The sequence below is a fragment of the Canis lupus genome, chromosome 16 (genome assembly GCF_048164855.1).
Source record: "Canis lupus baileyi chromosome 16, mCanLup2.hap1, whole genome shotgun sequence".
NCBI classification, from domain to species: domain Eukaryota; kingdom Metazoa; phylum Chordata; class Mammalia; order Carnivora; family Canidae; genus Canis; species Canis lupus.
Window position 1 is genome coordinate 15,403,192 of NC_132853.1, and position 21,534 is coordinate 15,424,725.

The 21,534-nt window shown below is 51.4% G+C and overlaps 2 protein-coding genes and 1 long non-coding RNA gene across 7 annotated transcripts in view; 2 read left to right on the forward strand and 1 right to left on the reverse strand.

The window, feature by feature from the left end:
• Window positions 1-7,585, forward strand: part of SLC43A2 (solute carrier family 43 member 2) — a 45,230-nt gene extending 37,645 nt beyond the window's left edge. For all 5 annotated transcript variants that reach the window (XM_072779094.1, XM_072779092.1, XM_072779095.1 and 2 more), the window contains 3 exons: window positions 153-226; window positions 1,590-1,713; window positions 2,266-7,585. In XM_072779094.1, the coding sequence (XP_072635195.1) occupies window positions 153-226; window positions 1,590-1,713; window positions 2,266-2,427 (360 nt within the window). In that variant the 3' untranslated portion in view covers window positions 2,428-7,585. The remainder of the gene's footprint in view (window positions 1-152; window positions 227-1,589; window positions 1,714-2,265) is intronic.
• Window positions 7,586-12,693: 5,108 nt separating this feature from the next.
• LOC140607439 (uncharacterized) lies at window positions 12,694-13,839 on the reverse strand. The gene is made up of 2 exons (XR_012009453.1): window positions 13,542-13,839; window positions 12,694-12,850 (listed from the first exon to the last, which is right to left on the reverse strand). It is a non-coding gene; the product is annotated as an uncharacterized lncRNA (long non-coding RNA).
• Window positions 13,840-14,041: 202 nt separating this feature from the next.
• Window positions 14,042-21,534, forward strand: part of PITPNA (phosphatidylinositol transfer protein alpha) — a 42,875-nt gene continuing 35,382 nt past the window's right edge. Inside the window, exons 1-2 of the mRNA XM_072779109.1 lie at window positions 14,042-14,177; window positions 18,038-18,068. Coding sequence (XP_072635210.1) covers window positions 14,158-14,177; window positions 18,038-18,068 — 51 coding nt within the window. The 5' untranslated portion in view covers window positions 14,042-14,157. The remainder of the gene's footprint in view (window positions 14,178-18,037; window positions 18,069-21,534) is intronic.

The window sequence follows — 21,534 nt, forward strand, 5'->3', positions numbered from 1 at the left end:
TTAGTCATTTAATAGCTGGCTCACAAAATTTCTGAAAATTCAGGCATTGGCCCTGGAGATCTGGTGTGAGCCCACACCAGGTTGCCAGTGCTCCCATTGCTTAGCATCCCAGGAACTCTGAGGACCCTCACACTCTGCTCTCCCTTTCTCAGATTCTCTCCTTTATCCTGCACACGATTGTGCGAGGATTCATCCACTCTGCTGTTGGGGGCCTGTACGCTGCCGTGTAAGTGCTGGGTGCTGTGGGTGGCCTGGCACCAATGGTAAGGGAATGACCTGAGGGAGGCTCATGGTGAGACGGAGGTCCTGAAGGGGGCCATCCTGCCACTTGGGCTCATCTTCTTGTACAAGGGGATGGGTACCAGGATTTCTGTTGGCTGTGTCAAGGGACAGTCACACCTGGCAGGAGGTGGGTCAGCAGGCAGACAGTTGGGTGCCCACAAACCTTGGCATCTAACACGAAGTCAGTTCCCCAGCCAGGGTCATTGCTCCTGTGTAGCTCATTATTGCCTCGGGGCTGCTGCTCAGCCCAGTCCCAGGACTGCCCCTGGCTGCTCACAGGAAGGGCAGGGGTAGGCTCTGGCTGCCCAGAGCTGAGTGTTGATTTTCCGATGACCCTCAGCAGGGGCAGTGACATGGGTAACTGAACCCATAATGTGTCAGACTGTTCTCACCCTGAATCTGAGAGGGCCTGGTTCTGCCCACAGCCCTCTCAGGCCTTGGATAAAATGAAACCTGCCTCATTTTCCAAGAGGCCACACGTGCAGAAGGAACTACCACAGTTGTTCTTCCCCCTTGGGCTGGGGCTTGGCTCAAAAATGGAACTCTGGGGGTAGTGCCTGGCTGGCTAAGTCGATAGAACATGCAACTCTTGATCTCAGGGTTGAGTTTGAGCCCCACATTGGATGCAGAGATTACTTAAAAATAAAATCTTTTAAAAAGTGGAACTCAAACACCCTCTGCTGTGTGTCTCTGACTAAAGACCATTTCATCCCTGTCTGGGAGCCCCTTCCTACCTCTGGGGTCTCAAAGCCTGACAGTCCCTGAGATTTTGCCACAGTTCTCTCCCTCTCCCAATAGCATCCCAAGGGGGGTCATTCCAGGTCTATGTTTCGTCCCCTACTCCACCCAGTGCCAGGAGGAAGTTGCTGCTGCCTTGGCAGAGTGTGCGAGTCCACTAAGTGTGATGCCGAGTTTCCGTGATTACACAATGCTCCTTTGGATGAGGGTGTTAGCAGAGCCAGGGCCAGCCTCCAACCTGCTCCCTGGGCCCATTTCCCATGCCACAGATTCCTCCTGGCACCACTCTTCCACTCAGCTTGTCCAGACACCCAGAGACCTGGGGCACACCTGGGTTGGGCAGGGTCCTCCCCCAGAATCTGAAAGAGACGTTCACAGTCACAGAACTGCTTAGCAGAAACTAATCCAAGAAGGCACCCCACCATTCTCTCAGGTTGCTCCTGCCTCTTCTCTGGCACCAGGGTGCAGCCTGGAGGCATCAGGACACCTGGGGCCAGGCTGAGGCTGAGGAGTGTTTGGAAAGTCTGAGAGTGGTGCCTGTGGTGACAGGTCCCCTATTGTCCTGGCAGGTACCCCTCCACCCAGTTTGGCAGCCTCACAGGACTGCAGTCGCTGGTCAGTGCACTCTTCGCTCTCCTGCAGCAACCCCTGTTTCTGGCCATGATGGGTCCCCTCCAAGGAGACCCTCTCTGGGTAAGAAGGGTCTGGGGCGGTGGGCTGTAGGCATGTGCCCCACTCTGTGGAATCAGAGCTGGGAGACATCCCAAGGGAGCTTCTGGAGCCCCAAGCATAGGCAGGTTGGAACATTGGTTAGGATTGATTTAGGGTCCCCTGGTGACTGGTGACTGGGCAGAAGGAGAAAAGTATCCCTTCTGGACTTTATTCTGGGGCAGCCCTCCCGCTGAGGATTGGGATTCCTAACCAGGTACACTGAGCCTGCCCATGTCCTGGTCCCACCCCTGAACATTCACATCAGTAGGTCAAAGGTGGGGGCCTGGGCCCTGCAGGCTTCCCGGCAGCCATGGACACCGGGGAATTCTGATGCTGGAATGTGGAATGACGGGCCCTTGGACCGCTTCAACCTTCCAGTTTGTTTGTCTTTTCTTGTCCAGTGACCTCACGTTTTTTAAAACTGAGTGTGGGGAAGGGTCTTGAGCCGGGCTCTGGAAAGACCACAGCCCCTGACTGTTCCCCTGCCTGTTCCCCTGCCCCATGTGATGGCAACTCTCAATTCTGCTTCTCCAGGTGAATGTGGGGCTACTTGGCCTGAGCATGCTGGGGTTCTGCCTCCCCCTCTACCTCATCTGCTACCGGCGCCAGCTGGAGAGGCAGCTGCAGCAGAAGAGGGAGGATGACAAGCTTTTCCTCAAGCTGAATGGCTCATCCAACCGGGAAGCTTTTGTGTAGTGCCCACCACCTCAGAACTGTGGCCTGCCCTCGCTTCAGTGACTCACCAGTGTCCTTCTCTCCATCCCAGAGGACCTCCGTGCACCCTCAGGATCCTCTCCTTCACATTTTTGGAGTCCACGCTCCTTCCCAGGGCCCTGGTCCTGCCTTGGAGCTCTGCTGTGGAAGAATGGGAGAGGGCCCGGATGTTCAATTTTCCTACTGCTGGAAGCAAAGGCAGCCTTGGGCTTTGCTCTGCCATCCTCGGGGGGACCCTGGGGTCCTGAGGCTCTGTGGTGCCTGCAGGGGGAGCAAGGAGGGCCCCCAGCAGGCAGGCTCTCTCCCTTAAGTGTCTGGATTCTGCCTCTTGCCAAAGCAGAGGGGTCTGCCATCTATTGCCTGCCAACTACCCCTCGGTTGCATGACCACTGGCCACACCTGCCCAAGGACAAAGGCTTGCGCTGCCTGCACCCCCTTGCCTGGCCCCTCGACCTCCTCCCTTGGTCAGTCTGAGGCTGCCTGAGGAAGGAAGGACCCGCTTCCTGTTGTTGGTGCTAACTCCTTTGTAATTCCAGCCCCCTGTAGCCTGTCTATGACCTGTCCTGCTGTTATAGGCCTGTGGAGAAGCCCCCCTTGTTTAAAGCCTGGGGAGAGGATGGAGGGCTGGATAGTCAGGCATGGCTTAGAAGCCAAGGACAAGGCTGCTTCGTAGTCCCTCACCTCCTCCCTCAGGGAGAAGAGCAAGTTTCCACTGCCACCCTCCATCCAGTCTGTGACCTGAAGGGAATTAAAACCACACCAACAGGGCACCCCCTCCACACACAGCTGTCTTTATGGGGGTGGCAGTCAGGCTGTTGCTGACAGAGAGGTCCTGGCCTGACTGGGGAGATGGATTGTGAGGGGCTGTGTGTACATGTGGGATGTGTGACCATGTGATGTATGTGAGAGATGTGTGTGGGGTGGTGCTGAGGTGTGGGCTCTGGGTGTCTGCCCTCATCATTCTGGGGCCCCCACACAGCAGCCAGTCAGACCTGCTATAGGCCCAAGGGCCGGGGAGGCCGCAAGGCTCTGCAGAGGCCTGGAGCTGGTCTGAGGCTGTGGGGCCACAGCGACCCCTGCTGGCAGGCTCCTCCAGGGCCCTGGAGCTATTTACGTGAGAGGCCACTCCTCTGCCAGGCTGGCCTGGCATTCCAGCCACCCACCTGACTGCCCCCAGAAATGTGTCTGAGAATTCCTGGGAGTGCTCAGCAGGGTGGGTTGATTTTTAGATTTATACTTTTTGGGTCTTTTTAGTTTTACCAGACTCCTTTTTGTAAAGCAATAAATCCATTTTCCTCCTGATAAGGGATCCCCCTGCTAGCATTTCAGTTAATGGCTACATATGCCTGTCTTGAGCTTGCGAAGAGGCAAGACAAGGTTTTCTGCCATACCCAGCAGTTCCCCATCTGACTGCCATCTTAGGAGCTGCAGTGGGCCAAGAAAATATCTTACTCTCCTGCCTTGCCCCCAAACAAACTGGGCTTGGCAGACATCTTAGAAGTGTGGGCCCACCCCTCCTCTGCTGTTTATCCCAGCCAAACCGTGAATCCTGACCCCTCCCATCCTGTACTCAGATTTCCTACCCCTACTCAGGGTTCCTCCTGAGCTGAGGACACAGAGTGACACCAAGAGAGTCTCAGAGACGAGGCAGAATGCGGTGAGGGGAACTGGTGAACAGGAAGGGGCAGACCCAGACCCAAATTTGAGCTCTGCATGAACAGTTGAGCACCTTGAACACACCTAATTTTCCTAGGCTTCATTCCAGTCCACTCAAACATTTAAACAAACAAACAAACAAACAAATTCCTTAAGACAAATATTTTTTATTTAAAAGGAGAGAGAACTAGATCAACATTTCCCAAATCCTTCCTCAGAACACTAGTTCTATGAGATGTTAATTCTAATTGGAAAAAAAAAAAAAACTTTAATGGTAAGGGCTGCCTGGCTGGCTCAATCAGTAGAACTTATGACTCAGGGTTGTGGTTGTGAGTTCAAGCCCCATGTTGGGCATAGAACTTAAGAGAAAAAAGAAAATGGCCAAATTTGGGAAATGCAGAGAGAAAGTCAAGTGTGTTTTCTTACAGCAGGTACCTGATGCACTTTTGTCATGTTCATGGACATGTGGCTTCCCAAGACCAGGTGTGGTATGCTGCAGAGCACTAGTTTTAGTGGTCAGAGCTGTCTGTCCTCATGTGTGCCCAGTGACCACCCGCAGCAGGCACTCCTCTGGTGCTTGTTAAAAGTGTAAACGCCAGGTGTTGCCTCTGGCCTAGAGGAAATGAGCAGTCTGTTTTGCTAAGCCCCATCTGGTGATTCTGGTGCCCCCAAAAAGTCTGCTCTGACTGTAGGGAATTGATGGATTACATATTTTCCTGTTGTCATCCTTGAATCATAAAAACCCAGGAGTTAGATACTATCCCTATCTTATAGCCAGAAAGCTGGAGGCCCAAGGGCTATCATAACTTGCTCAAGGTTAGAGCCAGAGGAGTGCAGTTTGGGGAAGTGCCAATAGCAAGAGTTAGCAAGGGCCCTTCCAGGTGGGAAAATGCATTGAGGTTGTACATTCAGGGCCTGTGCTGTCTCCAGCAGCACTCAGGGCCAGCCAAAGGGAGTTGCTGCCACCTGTCTCTCCCACCCACTGGCAGGACATGGAGACTGTGGGAAGAAACAGGCATTGAGAAATGAGTTCAGGGTGGAGCAGTTCCAGGTGGGTCAGGTACCTATGTCCCCACCCCCTTGTCGGGGGCCAGGCATTCTGCTCTGCACAGAGTTGATGGGTTACATACTTTCCTATTATCATCCTTGAATCATGATAACCCAGGAGTTAGATACTATCCGTATTTTATAGCTGGAAAACTCGAGGCCCAGAGGGTGTAGTAACTTGCTCAAGGTTAGAGCTGGTACTCCTCTATGCCTCTGAAGTCATTAGAGCATCCAAGGCCCTCCAGACCAGGACATTCCATTCAGAGCATCAATCAGCCTCAGGGCCCAACAGGCTATGGGAGCAGGGCAGCACCGGCCCAGGAAAGGGAAGCAAAAAGCCAGGCATGTTCTCTATTTGTTGGAGCCAAGAGCTTCCCCAGACCGGGGATTAAGCATAGAGTAATGTTGGCTGATAGGTACTTGGGGGAGCAAATGTCTGTCACCTCAACCCTGAGAGGAATTCCCTGAGGGGGAAAGGACCAGGGGCTGGTCAAGAGGCAGAGGGCACCAAGTGGCCACAGATCTCTGTCTCTGTTACCCCTTCCCCCATGCTTCAGGTTTCTGGTGGGAAGGGGCCAGAAGTGATACCTGGCCAGAGTGAGGGATGGGTTGGACCACCCTAGGAGCATTGCCAGGAGTCCCCTCCTCTCTAGTCTCCTTGGACTCCTGTCCAGGAATCTTGTCATTCCTTTGTAGTTGGCTTCCTCCAAACCCTCCTGGGGGAAGGTTCCAGCCATCCTCATTGTTGCCCTGGACTATGTCTGATGGCCTGGGCCCCCCGGACTCTGAAATGGGGACATACTTGGCGTGGGGGTACATATGCAGGACCGCCACAGGCAGTAGCATGAATACATTCAGCCCAGTGGGGTTTCTGATGCACTTGGATGATAGCCTATGAGAGTATGGAACGGGGGATGGGGGATGCAGACAAGCGGTTGGCCCTCTGTGGTGAGGGGCCCCCAGCAGAGAGCTCTGAGAATCCTCTCTACAGGATTGGGCTTCCAGGGCTATTTAAGCACCAGCTCCCTTTCCCTCTGAAGGAGAACACAATAGCTTCTCATGGTTCTTGGGGTGGTGAGGTGCCTTATCTGTTCCAATTATCAGGGGCCCAACTCAAGGGTCAGAGCCCATTTTCTTCAAAATAAATGGTGGGATTATGAGGATTTGGAGCCCAGGACCCCCAAAGTGAAAGAGTTGGTTTTCCATAGGCTGCAGCACCCCCAGCCCTAGAATTGGGGGTAATCAGTGTGAAAAGGTGGGCTCTGTGAACCTGTTGCCACCCATGTTCTAACTCACCCAAAGCCTGGGGTGAGGATGCTGTGTCATGAAGGAAGTGCAGCATTGTCTATGTGGGTGGCCTGCCATAGGGTGAGGCTCTCTGTACACAGGGAGCTACTGCCTGTGTCCCTGGGTCTCTGCAGATGGTATGTCCACCTTTGAAGTTAGTCATTCTCAGCCTCCTGGGGTGGATCTGAGATGAACTGAGGCCCTTGGCAGCTCCCGGCCCCATCCCAGAATGAGGTCCCATCTCTTCTGTGCCAAGGAGGCAGTGAGACAAAGCTCAGAGGTTAGAGGCCCCACCACAGATACCATCTGGGTGACCTTAGGCAAGTCTTGAGCCTCAGTTTCCTTATCCGTAAAATGGAGATGATACCTTCACTGTGAGGTAGGTGAACATGGACACAAAGCCCTGGTACAGCAATATACTTGACACGTAGTAGGTACTTAACAAGCAATAGCATTACGTTTATGATTCCAGAGGAGTGCAGCTAGCACAGGGAATGAAGACCCCCCCCCCACCCTAACCCCATCCCTATCAAAGGACATCTACTTTAGGCAACTCTGACCAGAACAGACTCGTGTCCAAGTGGAGGAAGTGAGATCTGTTTCTGCTGACCCCTATCTCTCTCAGAAAATCTCTCTATGCAAAAGCCTAAAGAAGTTGTCCCCCTGTCCGTTTTTCTTTTATGCCTCACATACTAGTAAGATATTTGGCCCTAAAGCTTCTCAAGATAATGTCTAAACGTTCAGGCACTACGACGGTATATGCTGAGTGGGGTGACTCCGGTCATGTACCACGTCCTGTACAACTGCTTGGCTGTGCCTCTGTGTGGGCACATGTGCACGCATGGGTCCAGATGTATTCAGGTGTGAATGCATTTTGAGGAGTGTGTAGGAGCTGTCCGTGTGCCCCCTCTCTACCTAGCTGGGGCAGAGGGAGAGGGTCTTCCCTCACTGAATCCCTTTCCATCACTGGAACAGCCTTGGTCCTGAGTGGCGCCTGAAGGGTCCATTGGTTCCTGTGTTAACCAGGGTCGGTAGTGATACCACTCAGTAACTGGTCCTGACTTCCTGCTCCATTGCTGTTTCTGGCACCTGGCTTACTTCCTGGCACACAGTAAGCACTCAATAAATGTATGCTGAGAATGGCTAAGAACTGCTTCCTCCTCTGCTTCTGTGTCTCTTCCTACATCTTTCTGCCCTTGCCTTTTGCTCAGATTACCTGTCACTTGTCTGAAACATGCTCCCTGACCCCCACCCCACCTCTGTGCTGCACTTGCCACTGTCCAGCTTTGCTGGTTTGGCCTTCTGCCCTGCCATTTGAAGAGATGGGAGAGGGATAGAGTACAAGGACTCTTGGGTGGGAAGCCCACAGCTCCTGGTGAATTCTGGTTCTAAAGGGAGCTCATCCTTGTCCCTTTTCTGTTGTCCTAAAGTGCCAGTCACGGACCTGATTGCTTCTCCTATAGATTTCCCACCGAGCAGGCCATCCTCCTGCGAGGGCCCTGGGCAGTGACAGCATGAGAGACAGCGAGCCACTGGGCCTTCCCAGAGAATCCCCAAGGAGATTCCCACCCCAGGGAGGGAGGGGGTACCCTGGTTCCTGACCCTGCTTGGGTGGAGAGGGCTTGAGGCCCAGGGGAGGGATGAAGATGGCCTTGGGGGCCAGCTGAGGCAGGAAGGAGAGAGAATGTTACATGGGATGTGTGGGAGCTCCTACTCATCAGGATTGCACACTCTAAAGCTGAGCTGCTGCCACATCCCTTTGTTGCTACCTTTCCTTTTCCTGTGTTTGATTGATACAGGTCAGAGAAATATTTCTCTAATATAAGTAGAGCCACAGCATAAGGTCCCTGGATCACCAGGGGCTGTTATACCTTGACCTCCATGCCAGGGACACAGGACGACTTGGAGGGGATTATGGGGACCTGGAGGCCACAGCCTCCATCTAACGGGCAGCTTTGGCACCATTCTAACCTATCATGGCCATGTGGGAATGAGCCTAGTGTTGTCAGATCTTCTGAGTTTTTTCAAGAGAAGCTGAAAATCCAGGGCGCCTGAGTGGTTCAGTCAGTTAAGTGTTTGCCTTTGACTTGGGTCATGATCTTGGGGTCCTGAGCCTAGCTCAGGCTTCCTGCTCACTGGGGAGTCTGCTTCACCCTCTGCCCCTCCCCCATCACACATATGCGCTCTCTCTCTCTTTCAAATAAAATCTTTTCTTTTTTTAAAGATTTTATTTATTTATTCATAGAGACACAGCTAGAGAGGGAGGCAGAGACACAGGCAGAAGCAGAAGCAGGCACCATGCAGGGAGCCCGACGTGGGACTCGATCCCGGGTCCCTAGGATCACGCCCCGAGCTGCAGGCGGCGCTAAACTGCTGCGCCACCGGGGCTGCCCTCAAATAAAATCTTTTTTAAAAATGTTTAAAAAACAAAGAGAAGTTGAAAATCCTAAATCTCTTTTGGTTTTTTTTTTTAATCCTTATTTTCAGAGGCACCTGGGTGGCTCAATAGGTTAAGTGTTTTTTTTTTTTTTTTTTTTTTTTCTTTTTTTTTTTTGGTTAAGTGTTTTTTGATTTCAGCTTAGGTCATGATCTTGGGAGTTGTGAGATCGAGCCCCAAGTCAGGCCCTGTATTGGGTGTGGAGCCTGCTTGGAATTCTCTCTCCCTCTCCCGCTGCCCCTCCCCACCTCACATCCCCATTTTCAAATGTTGGCTCCAAAAAATTTTTTTTTCCTTTGGACGCGTGTGTGGCTCAGCGGTTGAGCGTCTGCCTTTGGCTCGGGGCGTGATCCTGGAGTCCCGGGATTGAGTCCCGCATCGGGCTCCCTGCATGGAGCCTGCTTCTCTCTCTATGTCTCTGCCTCTCTCTGTGTGTCTCGCATGAATAAATAAAATCTTTAAAAACATAAAAAAAATTTTTTTTTCTTAACTATCATGGTGCATAGCTTTCAACCGTATGCAGACCAAACACCATCAGAGGTAGGGAGAGGGAAGAGGAGTAAGTAAAGGGTCTCCTTGGCTCTTTTGGGTGCCCAAACCAACTTCCTGCCTATTTCTTTGACTTTAGCTGGTGATACATTTGTCTTACGTCAGACTGTGGCCCTACCTGGGCTGGGACCTTTTTCTTTGTGTAACTTTGTATCCCCTCCGCCTGGTGCCTAATGAATGCTGTTGATCAAGCAGGTGGATGAAACACTCTAGTCAGGCTTCTAGAATGGTCCAGAGTCTCTATTTAGGGACAGGGAATTGCCAGGCAAAGCATAGGGCGGAAGCAGTAGCCCGCCCTTACTGGCTGAGTGCCTGTCCATGGCCTGGACTGGCCGACACCCTCCTCCGCCCAGCAGGCCCAGCCCAGCAGCCAGGGTCACACGTTTATCTGGTGTGTTTGGTCTGGTATCTGTCTCTCCACTAGAATGAACGCTCCTTGAAAGCTGGCACATACTCCCTGCCTCAGTCACCGTGATACTTCCAGTGCCTAGAATGGTGCCTGGCATAGAACCAGCTCCTTGGTAAATATTTGGAAGATGAAACTTGAAACAGGAGGGAGAGAGAGAGAGAGAGAGAGAGAGAGACAAAAATAAACAGAAAAGAGGCTGAACCACACTGAGAAGCTGGGGGAAGAGCATGCTCTTACCCAGTAGGAAGGGATAGAGCAAAAGCTGGAAATGGTGAAACACAGTCTTCCCGAGATACCCAGAGATGGGTTACAGGCGTGGCGGTGGCCAGGGCAGCAGCAGGGCCTGTCAGCTCAGTGGCCCAGGGTGGGTGTCAGAACATCAGAATGCACAGACAGAAAGATGCAGACAAGAGCAAGGCCAAGATGGAGCTGAGAGCACCTGGGGAAGGAGACTGGTGCACAGAGATGAAAGAAATACCTGCTGGAGGGCATTGCCCAGATGGAGCACAGGACAGAGCCTGAGATGGACAAGGCAGAGAGAGGGGCGAAGAGAGAGCTACAGATGGAGAGAAGACAGAGATAGAGAGAGGGAGAGAAATGAAGAAAGAGACATGAGAGACAGGAGATAGCTGGGACACTGGAGATTTGACGCCTGGAGCCTGCAGTAGTTCTGAGGGGCAGTGGTGTCTGTCCCTCCTTCCTCACAACACCTCTTCCCCAATAATGATAATGTGGAGATCAACATTATTAAAGTGAGCACAACATCACTTTAAGCACAGTGCCTCGGCTGCTGATTCCCAGCAACCCTACGAGGCAGGTACGGTCGTGCCCTGGTTTTACAAAAAAGGAAGCTGAAGCTCCGAGGAGTTAAGTAACTCGCACAAGATCACTCAGGTGGAAGGTGGTAGGGCTGGGACTCTGAGGTATCAGGCACCTGGGGGTCTGCTCCCACAGTGGGGCTGAGGGCTCCTGGGAGGCCACAGCTGGAGACTGCTGGGGCACCTGCAGGTAAGGACTCACTCCTAAGCGCAGCTGAAGCGAAGCCTGCTGGATGAAAAGAAATATAAGAAACACAGCAACTAAAAATAAAATGGAGGGAAAATGTGGACCTTGTTCAGACACTGAACTTATCTAAAGATTTTTAAAATCTATTTATTCATGAGAGACATGGAAAGAAAGAAGCAGAGACACAGGCAGAGGGAGAAGCAGGCTCCTTGCAGGAAGCCCGATGTGGGACTCAATCCTGGACCCCAGGATGATACCCTGAGCCAAAGGCAGATGTTCAACCACTGAGCCACCCAGGCGCCCTGACACTAAACTTATCTAAAAGAAACTGCAAGATTGTATTTTCTAGACAATTAGGGAAATCTGAATATGAACTGGGTATGAGACACTATCAAGAAATTATTAATTTTGTTAAGTATGATAATGGCACTGGGGATTTTTGAGAAAATATTCCTTTATTTATATATTTTTTTATTTTTATTTATTTATGATAGTCACACACACACACAGAGAGAGGCAGAGACATAGGCAGAGGGAGAAGCAGGCTCCATGCACCGGGAGCCCAATGTGGGATTCGATCCCGGGTCTCCAGGATCGTGCCCTGGGCCAAAGGCAGACGCTAAACCGCTGCGCCACTCAGGGATCCCGAGAAAATATTCCTATTTCTAGAATGCACACTGAAACACAGAAGGGTGAGGTGGCACGATGTCTGAGATCTTTAAAATGTTTCAGGGATGCCTGGGTGGCTCAGTGATTGAGCGTCTGCCTTCAGCTCGGGGCGTGATCCTGGCGTGCTGGGATCGAGTCCCAGATTGGGCTCCTTGCATGGAGCCTGTTTCTCCCTCTGCCTATGTCTCTGCCTCTCTGTGTGTGTCTCTCATGAATAAATAAATAAAATATTTAAAAGTAAAATAAAATAAAAATAAATAAAATGTTTCAGGGATGCCTGAGTGACTTAGTGGTTTAGCGTCTGCCTTTGGCTCAGGTCATGGTCCAGGGGTCCTGGGATCAAGTCCCACATCAGGCTCCCTGCCTATGTCTCTGCCTCTCTCTCTCTCTCTCTGCGTCTCTCATAAATAAATAAAATCTTTTAAAAAATGTTTCAGAAAAGAGATGAAGCAAGAGCGGCAAAATCTCGCTAACAGTTGAATCTGGGTGACGGACTGGGAGTTCCTCAAGGCCTTCAGTGGCTGCTCCCTGCCCCCTACAACAGAGATACAGTTCCTTAGCTTGGCACACTCAGCCACACCTGTGTGCCCACACATGGCACACTCATGTGCTAAGCAGAGGCCCTTGTAGAATCCTGCCTCAGGGCCTTTGCATGTAATAGCTTCCCTCTGGAGATGCCATTTCTTCTTTTCATCTGGTTCATGTGCTGTTGTCCTGGGATACTTCCCATACCTCTGCAGCCCAGGAGGCCTCACCTCAGACCTGCCACAGCACTGTTCTTTGTGTCACACCTTTATCACAAGCTATCTTGCGTCCCTAGTTACAGTTCCCTAAAAATGCAAAGCCTCCTCTCTATGAGCAACTCGAGAGCAGAGGCTATTTCTCAGCTGTTTCGCTTGTTTTGCTTTTTACTTTCCTTTTGCCCAGCACAGCCGCCAAGCCCCCTTGTCACAGCTCTCATTAACGAAGAGCCAGGTCAGCAATAATTCCTCTCATCCAGTCCTCTAAGAGCCTTCCCTGACCCCAACTAATGTCTCCCACTACTGCCCACAATCACCCTGTTCAGCCTCTCTGTAACATTTACCACTACTTGAGGTTATTTCTGTATTTCTTTATATTCCTGCCTCCTTCATCCCCTCTCTGCCCACCCCACAGAGTGAGCCTTCAAACACCAAACTTGCTTAAAACCTTTTTTTAAAAAAAGATTTATTTATTTTAGAGAGAGAGCGAATGAATGAGAGCACATGCATGGGGTGGGGGGCAGAGGGAGAGAGAATCTCAGGCAGACTCCCTGCTGAGCGTGGGGCCCACCTGGGAGGCTTGATCTCCAGACCCAGGATCATGACCTGAAATCACAAGTCAGATGCTTAACCGACTGAGCCACCCAAGGAGCCCCAAACTTGCTTAAAACTCTTAAACAGGGCAGCCGGGGTGGCTCAGCAGTTTAGCGCCACCTTCAGCCCAGGGCGTGATCCTGGAGACCCCGGATCGAGTCCCATGTCAGGCTCCCTGCGTGGAGCCTGCTTCTCCCTCTGCCGGTGTCTCTGCCTCTCTCTCTCTGTGTCTCTCATGAATAATAAACAAACAAACAAATAAATAAATAAACAAAACTCTTAAACGGCCCAACCCCCTTAAGATGTTCTCCAAACACTTTATTATCACCTGCCAGCTACTGTATTATCTGCCCCCAACCCTCTCCCCACTCGGCCTGACACAGGTTTTGGTATACAGCAGGTACTTTGCAAATACTTATTGGATAAACGTCATCACACTAAGACTGCTGGGTGAAAATCTCCATCACACGCTCATTATGGACTTTTTTTTTTTTTTTAAGATTTTATTTATTCATTCATGAGAGACACACACACAGAGAGGCAGAGACACAGGCAGAGGGAGAAGCAGGCTCCATGCAGGGAGCCCCACGTGGGACTCGATCTGGGGTCTCCAGGCTCACGCCCCGGGGCTGAAGGCAGGCGCTAAACCACTGAGCCACCCGGGGATCCCCTCATTATGGACTTTTAACCTCTGCCTCCTCACCTGTAAACAGGGACGGTAATGGTAACTTTTTCTGGTAGAGTTGTGAGGAGTCAAGCGCTCAGAAGAGCATTTGCACGTAACTTGGCTACCTTTAATGTTTTCTCGGCGCAGCCCTTTCCTGGATCGCAGCCCACCCCACCGACCGACCGGTGCGTGCGGGGGTAGAACACTTACACCTGGATCCCCACCCGACGCCTCACTGTCGGCTCCGCCTCCTGCCGGGGCCTGGCGCCCGCCGGGGGGCCCACCTCGGACGCGGAGGCCCACGCAATGGCCCATTTAAGGACGGGAGGGGGCTGGCCCCGGAAGGCTCCGCCTTCGCGCTGAGGTCAGCGCGCACAGCTGCGTGTGACGCTCTGGTTGCTGCAGAGACGCCCCGCCCCCGCGCGGCGCTGCGGAACCGGAGCTCCGGGCGGCGTCGGCAGCGGCGCGGGAGGCGGCAAGGCCGGGGCGGCAGGAGCCGGCGCGGCGACCGCAGCGAGAGCGGTGGGGACGGAGCAGACCACGACGAAGGCGCACAGGCAGCCGGGCCGGGCCGGGCCACGGGGACAGCGGCCGCCGGGAAGCGGGCGGGAGGCCGGGCGGGCAGTGGGCAGCCGCCGAGCTGCGGAGCGACATGGTGCTGCTCAAGGAGTAGTGAGTGTCCGGCGGCCCGTGCGGAAGCGAGGAGGAAGGGAGAGTCGGGGATGACGACCAGGGAGCCTGATGGCCTGGCGGAGGGGATGCAGCGGCCGGCCGGAGCCCGAGGGGATGGAGAGCCGCGGATGGCCCAGTAGGGGCTGAGGGGACCGTGAGGGCCGGACAGGGCCTGAGGTGGGGCCAGCGGGGATAGAGAGATACGGACAGCTCCCGAGGTCGGGCCTGAGGGACCGTGAGGGCCGAATAGGCCTGAGAGGAGAGGCCAAGGGGACAGTGAGGGCTGGATAGGGCCTGAGATGGGGTCAAGGGGACAGTGAGAGCCAGCAGAGCATGAGGAGGGCTGAGGGGATGGAGATGCGGGGCGGCCCTGCAGTGGGGCTGATGAAGGGGCCTGCCAGAACTGCAGGAGTGGCAGAGGGCACTGGCGGGAGAAGGAGGAGTAGGCTGCGGGAACCAAGAACAGTTAGTTAGCTTCAGGAATGGAGCTGAGGTGATGGGGAGGAGTGCGAGGAGAACCTGGAGTATGAGGAGCCGCTACCTCAGGCATGAGGGGAAGGATCTCAATACGTGCACACAGGAAAAGCAGCAGGGAGTTAGGGCCAGGCTTGGGTGACAGAGGAAGGGTCCAGAAAGATAGCACAGGGGACCAGTGGCATGACATGGTGCCCAAATGGTAGGTGAGGAGGAGGAGGTACTTGGAAAGAAGCTTAGGGTGTTAGCTTGGGACTTGGGGACACTTGGGTGAGGAGTCCAGAAAATACTGGGTAGGAACCGATTTGTGGGAGTTATAATGATGGACAAGGCTGGGATGTGACCAGGGTAGAGGGCAGTTTGGAAAGGCAATATTTCGTGAATATATATAATAAGCATACATACTGGAGTGGGGCGTGGGGGAGCAGGGGCAGCTTCTCTCTGGGGTGTTGTCAGTCTTGATGCAAAGAGAAGGAGAAATTGCTTTGAGGAATTGAGGAGATTCCCATAAAGCCATTAACTGAGGAAAGACAGGGATGAGGGAGTTCTTGAGTACTGACTGAGGTGGGAAGTTAGTGACTTGTGGTAGGTGTTGCAAGGAAATAGGCTTCCTCCTGAAATCCAGGGGATTGGATGACAGGTTGGGATGTTCAGATTGCCAGATCTTTCAAACACTAGATGACTGATTACCTCGGCCTTGCTGCCTTCTCAGGGGCATGGTTCCAAGTAAACATTTCAAGACCTTTTTTCCCCCCAAAGAGGAGAGACTGAATGTGTATGTGCAGAACTTACAGTGAAACTGCTTCCCTCGAGGGGGAAGGCAGGTGAGCAGCATTGGATCAGAAGCCCAGAAGTCCAGAAGTGGGAGATGTCCCAGTAGAGAGCAACTCGTAGAACTTTGTTGGTAGCCAGGCAGGTGTACAGAGGGCTGTTTCCATTTTGTCATTGAAGGCACTTGTGCCCCATTCCATCTGGCTTGCTCCTTGGAGGTATTTAGGACATAGTGTGGAACTTTGGATAACAAAGGGAGAGGAGACCAGCATTACTTTGAAGCCCCTCCATTTCTGGCTCTTGACATCCAGGATGATGTTGTTCCAGAGCTCAGAGCTTTGTATGGTGAGGAAGAACCTTGGATTACCAACAGGAGGAAGTTGTGGTACACTTTGGATTTTATTTTTTATTTATTTATTTTTTAAAAGAGTTTATGTATTTGAGAGAGAGCAGGCAAGCAGGGTGTGGGGAGAGGGAGAGAGAGAATCTCAAGCAGACTCCACGCTGAGCACAGAGCCTGATGCGGGACTCAGTCTCAGGACCCCAATATCATGACCTGAGCCTATATCAAGAGTTGGATGCTCCACTGACTGAGCCACCTAGCGCTTGGATTTTAATCTTGACTATCTAGATAATAGGCTTTTCCCATTCTCCTGATTTCTATTTTATTTTATTTTTTTCTGTTCCCAAATGAATCCTAGAGTCTGTAGTAGAAACCTGTAGTTTTGTGAAGAAGGTCAGGCAGGGAAGGGACCTTCAGAGGAGATCTGAGTGAGTTCCTAAGAAAGGTCCTTCCTTCCCATTCTTTGTTTTTCTACCCTTGAAGCCTGCTAGGGGAAGGCCCAGGGTGCTGGGGATGCAGAGCCTGCTTGGCATCCACGCTTCCTTCCTGCCCAACCTGTGCCCTGCATGAGCCTGGGCGAGTGTGTGCATTGTGGGGCAGGGGGCGAGGAGAGGGGCATCCGAGACACTTGGTTGTGGCTGCAGTGCTGCGGCTCTGGGAAGGGTAGAAGTGAAGGTCACACTGAAGTGAGCACAGTTCCAGTCTCAGCCCAGCACTGCCCCTGTGGCCCTAGCCTTTGGAATTGCACTCTCTTGCTGCTGAAGTGGTTTTGCTCCTGAGGAGCCAGGGAGAAACATCTGGGCGTGCAGCCGTCATGTAAGCAGCGTCAGAGCATCCTGTCAGGAACTGGCTGATGCTGGTCTCCTTTTGGGGGAGACATGGTACCCACCAAGAGCCTGAAGTTTTCCCTGTTGATTTTTCTGATACTTCCTCTAACAGGATTCTCCTTGATTTGATGTCTGCAGATTCTTGGATGTGATTCTTATTGCTGTTCTTGAAGATAAAAGGCGTATTGTTTTCTAGGAAGTTTTGTCTGAAGGTGCAGAAATTGTGGCCTCCAAGTTGAAAGTATTTTTCTGCACTGTCGGCTTTCTCTGATGGGAGGAGGGCATTTGTGGCAGCATCCAATAACCTGCAGGATTTGTGTTATTTGACTCATTCTGGAGGAGGAGGTTAGCAAGCAGTAAGGACTGGAAGCCCATTTTGCTTTTCCTGCTACTTTTCTGTTCCGTGCCTTGCCTTTACTGTGGTGTTTTTCTCAGACCCCTGTGTGCTTCTTGCTACCTGGGGGACCTTTGTAGATTTAGAAAATAGTGAGCAGACTATTTACCAGCCTGGAACACAGGTCTCAGTCATCGGAGCCACTGCATAGCAAGAAGAACATAGCAGCTCATGCTTCACCAAGCGTGCAAGGTGCAGAAGGCTCCGGTGGATTCCAGCTAAAGTCTGGGCACTGAGAATTTAAGCTTGGGATCTGGCTTGATTTGTATGAATAAAACCGAGTGTTTTTGTCTCAACTCTCTGACCTTAGAGCTTTGAACTGGGGCTTGGCGGTTGCTCTGCCACTAGCCCTCGTATCTCTGTGGAACTCCGACTGGTGTGGGACCTTGCTGGCCATGGCTTTTCTGTTAGGTTACTGGTGGTACCTCCAACAATTGGTGTTCGTTGAAAACGAAGGAGTCCATTGGGGTGCCTTTGGACAGCTTCTGCAGGTCAGGACACGAGTCGAGTGTCCGCTCTTTGTGCCTTTGTGACAGTAGTTTATATTGCATTGTCTTGCCCCAGAGCAGAGGTGGTTGGTGTGTGCTCTTAGGGTGATTAAGCTTTGAAGGAGCTTGGCCTCTTTCTAGCCTTCCACCTTGAGGGCTATTGTTAGGAGATTGGGCCCACAGAGATGAAATCCCCAGGACCTGATTCTTCAGGTCTGACTCCTCATCTTGGCTTCAGGAATTTGTAGGGATGGGTCCTCGTTTTGCTGGGAAAGATATTGAGGGAGGAGAGGGAGAAAAGAAGAGCTCCAAATGTGAGTCAGAGGCCTGGGAAGTAGCTGGTAGAAGGACAAGTTTGCACTGCATCACAGGGTTCTCAGTGGGACCTGAAGGGCACAGATGATCCTGCCTCAGAGCACTCAGGGGGCCATTCTCTACTGGGTTTTTGACAGTGAGTATATGTCTTGTGCAACCAAACGTTTAATACTGTTCTAAGACAATGCTGTAAGAGCCCTGGGTGGCCTTCAGAGTCTGAAGTTGATACTGTTTTCTCTCTCTTATAGTCGAGTCATCCTGCCTGTGTCTGTAGATGAGGTAAGTTCTTTTTTTTTTCTTTTTAATTCATAGTTGTGTATAATTGCTTGTGACCATTAGCTATGTTGGGCTCCAAGTAACCCATACTCTTCATGTGGTTTTCATAGCTGTTCTAACTTAGAGATCATTAGTACTCAATGAAAATTTCCCTGGTGCCACTTTCTGTTGAAGGAAGACCTTTATTTTTTATATCTGTGCAACCTCCCTTAGTTGTTGGCCTGCTAGGTAACTTTGAATAGAGATCAAATGAGTCCGTTTTACCTGCTAGGACTGTGCCTGTTTGGGGACAATTTTTTTAGGATTGAATGTGTGGGGATTTCTGCGACCTCCATGACTCGACTGGGAAATGTGCATGGCTCTCTCTGGTTGTGCAACAAACCAGTAGGGCAGGAAATCTCCGAGGCCCTCCCTGTCTACACTCTAGGTGACTGCTGCTGGGAAGACCAAGGCCAGAATCCTTTTTACAGAGGGCCGGGAATAACAAATGGGCTTGGCTTGCCCTCTGTCCTTTTATGGTTTTAGGCCCAATGTTCCTGTTTATGGGGACCTGGCAGGATTTGCCACAAGAAGGTTCATAGGCCACGCTGACTCAGAATAGTCTCTTGGACAGCAGAAAACTGTCATAGAGCCTCCCTTGTCCCACCCTTTTCTTTGAATTTCCTCCACTCTCCTCTCCTGGCATAGTCTGTTCTTTGCACATCCCACCCCCCACCCCCATCCCCCCAGCTTCTAGCCAGGCTCCAGTTTGGGTGAAGTATGTCAGCCAGTGTGGTGCCTTCAGTCACTGTCTTTCCTGTGGTGTCAGCATGAAGCTGCTGTGATAACTTACACTCTGATCCAAATATGAAATGGACCTTTGAAAAATGAAATCAGGCCAACAGAGCCTGCAGCATGCTTTTTTTTTTTTTAATAAAGATTTTATTTATTTATTCATGAGAGAGAGAGAGAGAGAGAGGCAGAAGGAGAAGCAGACTCCATGCAGGGATCTCGATGTGGGACTCGATCCCGGAACTCTGGAATCATGCCCTGAGCCAAAGGCAGACACTCAACTGCCAAACCACCCAGGTGTCCCATGGAGCATGCTTTATTTTATTTTATTTTATTTTTTATTTATTTATGAGAGTCACAGAGAGAGAGAGAGAGGCAGAGACACAGGCAGAGGGAGAAGCAGGCTCCATGCACCGGGAGCCCGATGCGGGACTCGATCCCGGGTCTCCAGGATCGCGCCCTGGGCCAAAGGCAGGCGCCAAACCGCTGCGCCACCCAGGGATCCCCTGGAGCATGCTTTAGATGAGACAAATATCCCAGCTTCTTGACCCCAAAAGGGGTGGGTTGGCATTGGCCCCCTAGAGGATTGTCTCCAGTGATGGGCTACACTCTGTTAAGAGCTGTGGCAATCTGGGGGAAGGAGCCAGAGGTTGGCCTCGAACATGCTCTGGGAGTTTTGGGAACATAGATGTTGCTGTCTTGGAGGCACCTGACATGTCCCTGGGCTCTGGGAACTATATGCTTAGGCTGACAGGTATTGGCCTAGGGGTCCTATTAACCCACCTTTTTGGGGGGCCTTGCTCTCTTTGTGAAAAATAAAAGTAGTGATTTTCCAAACCAGGAGGCCAAGCAAGAAGGCCCAGCATGTCCCTTGCCCTGAAACTCAGCACTTCGAGGTCCAGTAATTCTCTCTCTGCTGTACGGGATGATCCTACCTGCCAGGCAGGAAGATGTCTCCCAAAACTCAAGAGTACCTCAATGTGGCATTTTGCGATGGAGTGGATTTTTTCATAGGAAGTATCTCGATGGAACCAGGGTGGAAATGTTTCTGAGAAGCATGGCCAATCCAGAAGAGCCAGCACTGTTTGAGAGCTATGTTGGCTACTCTGCACTAAGCCTGTATTGGCTACTTATGATGGGGCCAAAAATGGAGAGCACCTGCAATTGTCAAGTTTTTTGTAGTATTGAGGAAGTGATGGAGCAGAGTAAAGAGCCTAAAGTCTAAGTGGAAGCTTGCCAAGTAAACGCTTGGTAGGATTCATCTCTCCACCTGGGAATGGTCAACCTGCTCTCAGCTAGAAACCACTACTGAGAAAGCAAGTGCATGGCCTGGGCAGGGTGAAGCAGGAGCTGCTTTTCTAAGATTTTTTATTTTGAAGTAATCTTTATGCCCAATGTGAGCCTTGAACTTAAAACCCTAGATTGAGAGTTGCACACTCCACTAACTAAGCCAGCCAGGCGCCCTGGAGCTGCTTTTTTTGATGACTTGAACCTTAGTTCCAGAAGATCAGAACATCTTGAATGGAGAAGCCAAAAAAGAAATGAGTAATGATCAGCCTTTTCAGTCTTTATCAATAGCCCCAACCTGACTCCTGGTTCCCCTGGGAACAGCCCAGCATCATGTGACTGTTGGAGTCACTTCCTAATTGAAGACCTTGATTTGAGGCCCTCTGGGCTTGCTTGCTTTACATTAATTAATTAATTAATTAATTAATTAATTAATTAAAGTAATCTCTGCACCTAATGTGGGGCTTGGGCTCGAACTCATGACCTTGAGATCAAGGGTCTCCTGCTCTTCCCACTGAGCCAACCAGGTGCCCCTCCTCAGGTCTTTCTAATGTAGGTTAGGAAAAAGAAGAAAGAGAAAAGAGAAGGCCATGGCTTTATAGCCATCCTGATGATCTGAATCAATATTTTGGGGTGGAATTAGCTTCTCTCTGGCCAGAGCCTTTGGCCTAATATGGACCAGGGTTTCTAGGCATTCTGTTGCAGAGCAAGAAAACCCTGGCTGTTTGAAGGATGTGTGCACCAGTGGTTCCTGGCTTAGATAGCCCCACTGTTTCCCTGTGGGCAGAGCTGGCTTACTTCCCATTTCCACAGATTTGTGCTACCATCTCCCTGTGGTACCTGGGATGACAGGGTCATATAGTGAGACCCACAGCTGTGCCAGTTCGTCACAGTGATGTTTCATGTTAGTGTCTTGTGCCCACCTGCTACATCTTCCTGAGCTCCCTCTTCCAGGTTGCCAAAGTGATAGTCTCTGTTTTTCTTAGCTGAGTGTCTTAGTTCTTTGGGACAAGGGCAGGCACCATTGTCTGAGGCCTGAGGAGGCTGGAATCCCAGTCTCCTTGGGTCTCTTCATCTGATTTAATGGTCTGACCTCCCACCCTTATCTCAATGTGGCTGCTTTCTGCTTTCCCAGTGTATGGAGCCACTATGCCACAGGGAACCCTTTGACATAAAAAATGTCCCTCACTTGTAGCTTATGGAGGCCAGTTTTACTTAACCCCTTTGGATTAACAAAACTACCTTCACTTGTCTCATTGGGATTAAAGGATCAGAATATCAAGAGAGATTAAGGGGGAAGATGCCAGCCCAACAGAATGATCCTCTTAGAGCCTGCCCTCTGATTCCTGCATCTGATGAGGAACCAAATGAAGGGGATTAGTCTCTGCCTGCCCCCCACCCCCCCTCAGCA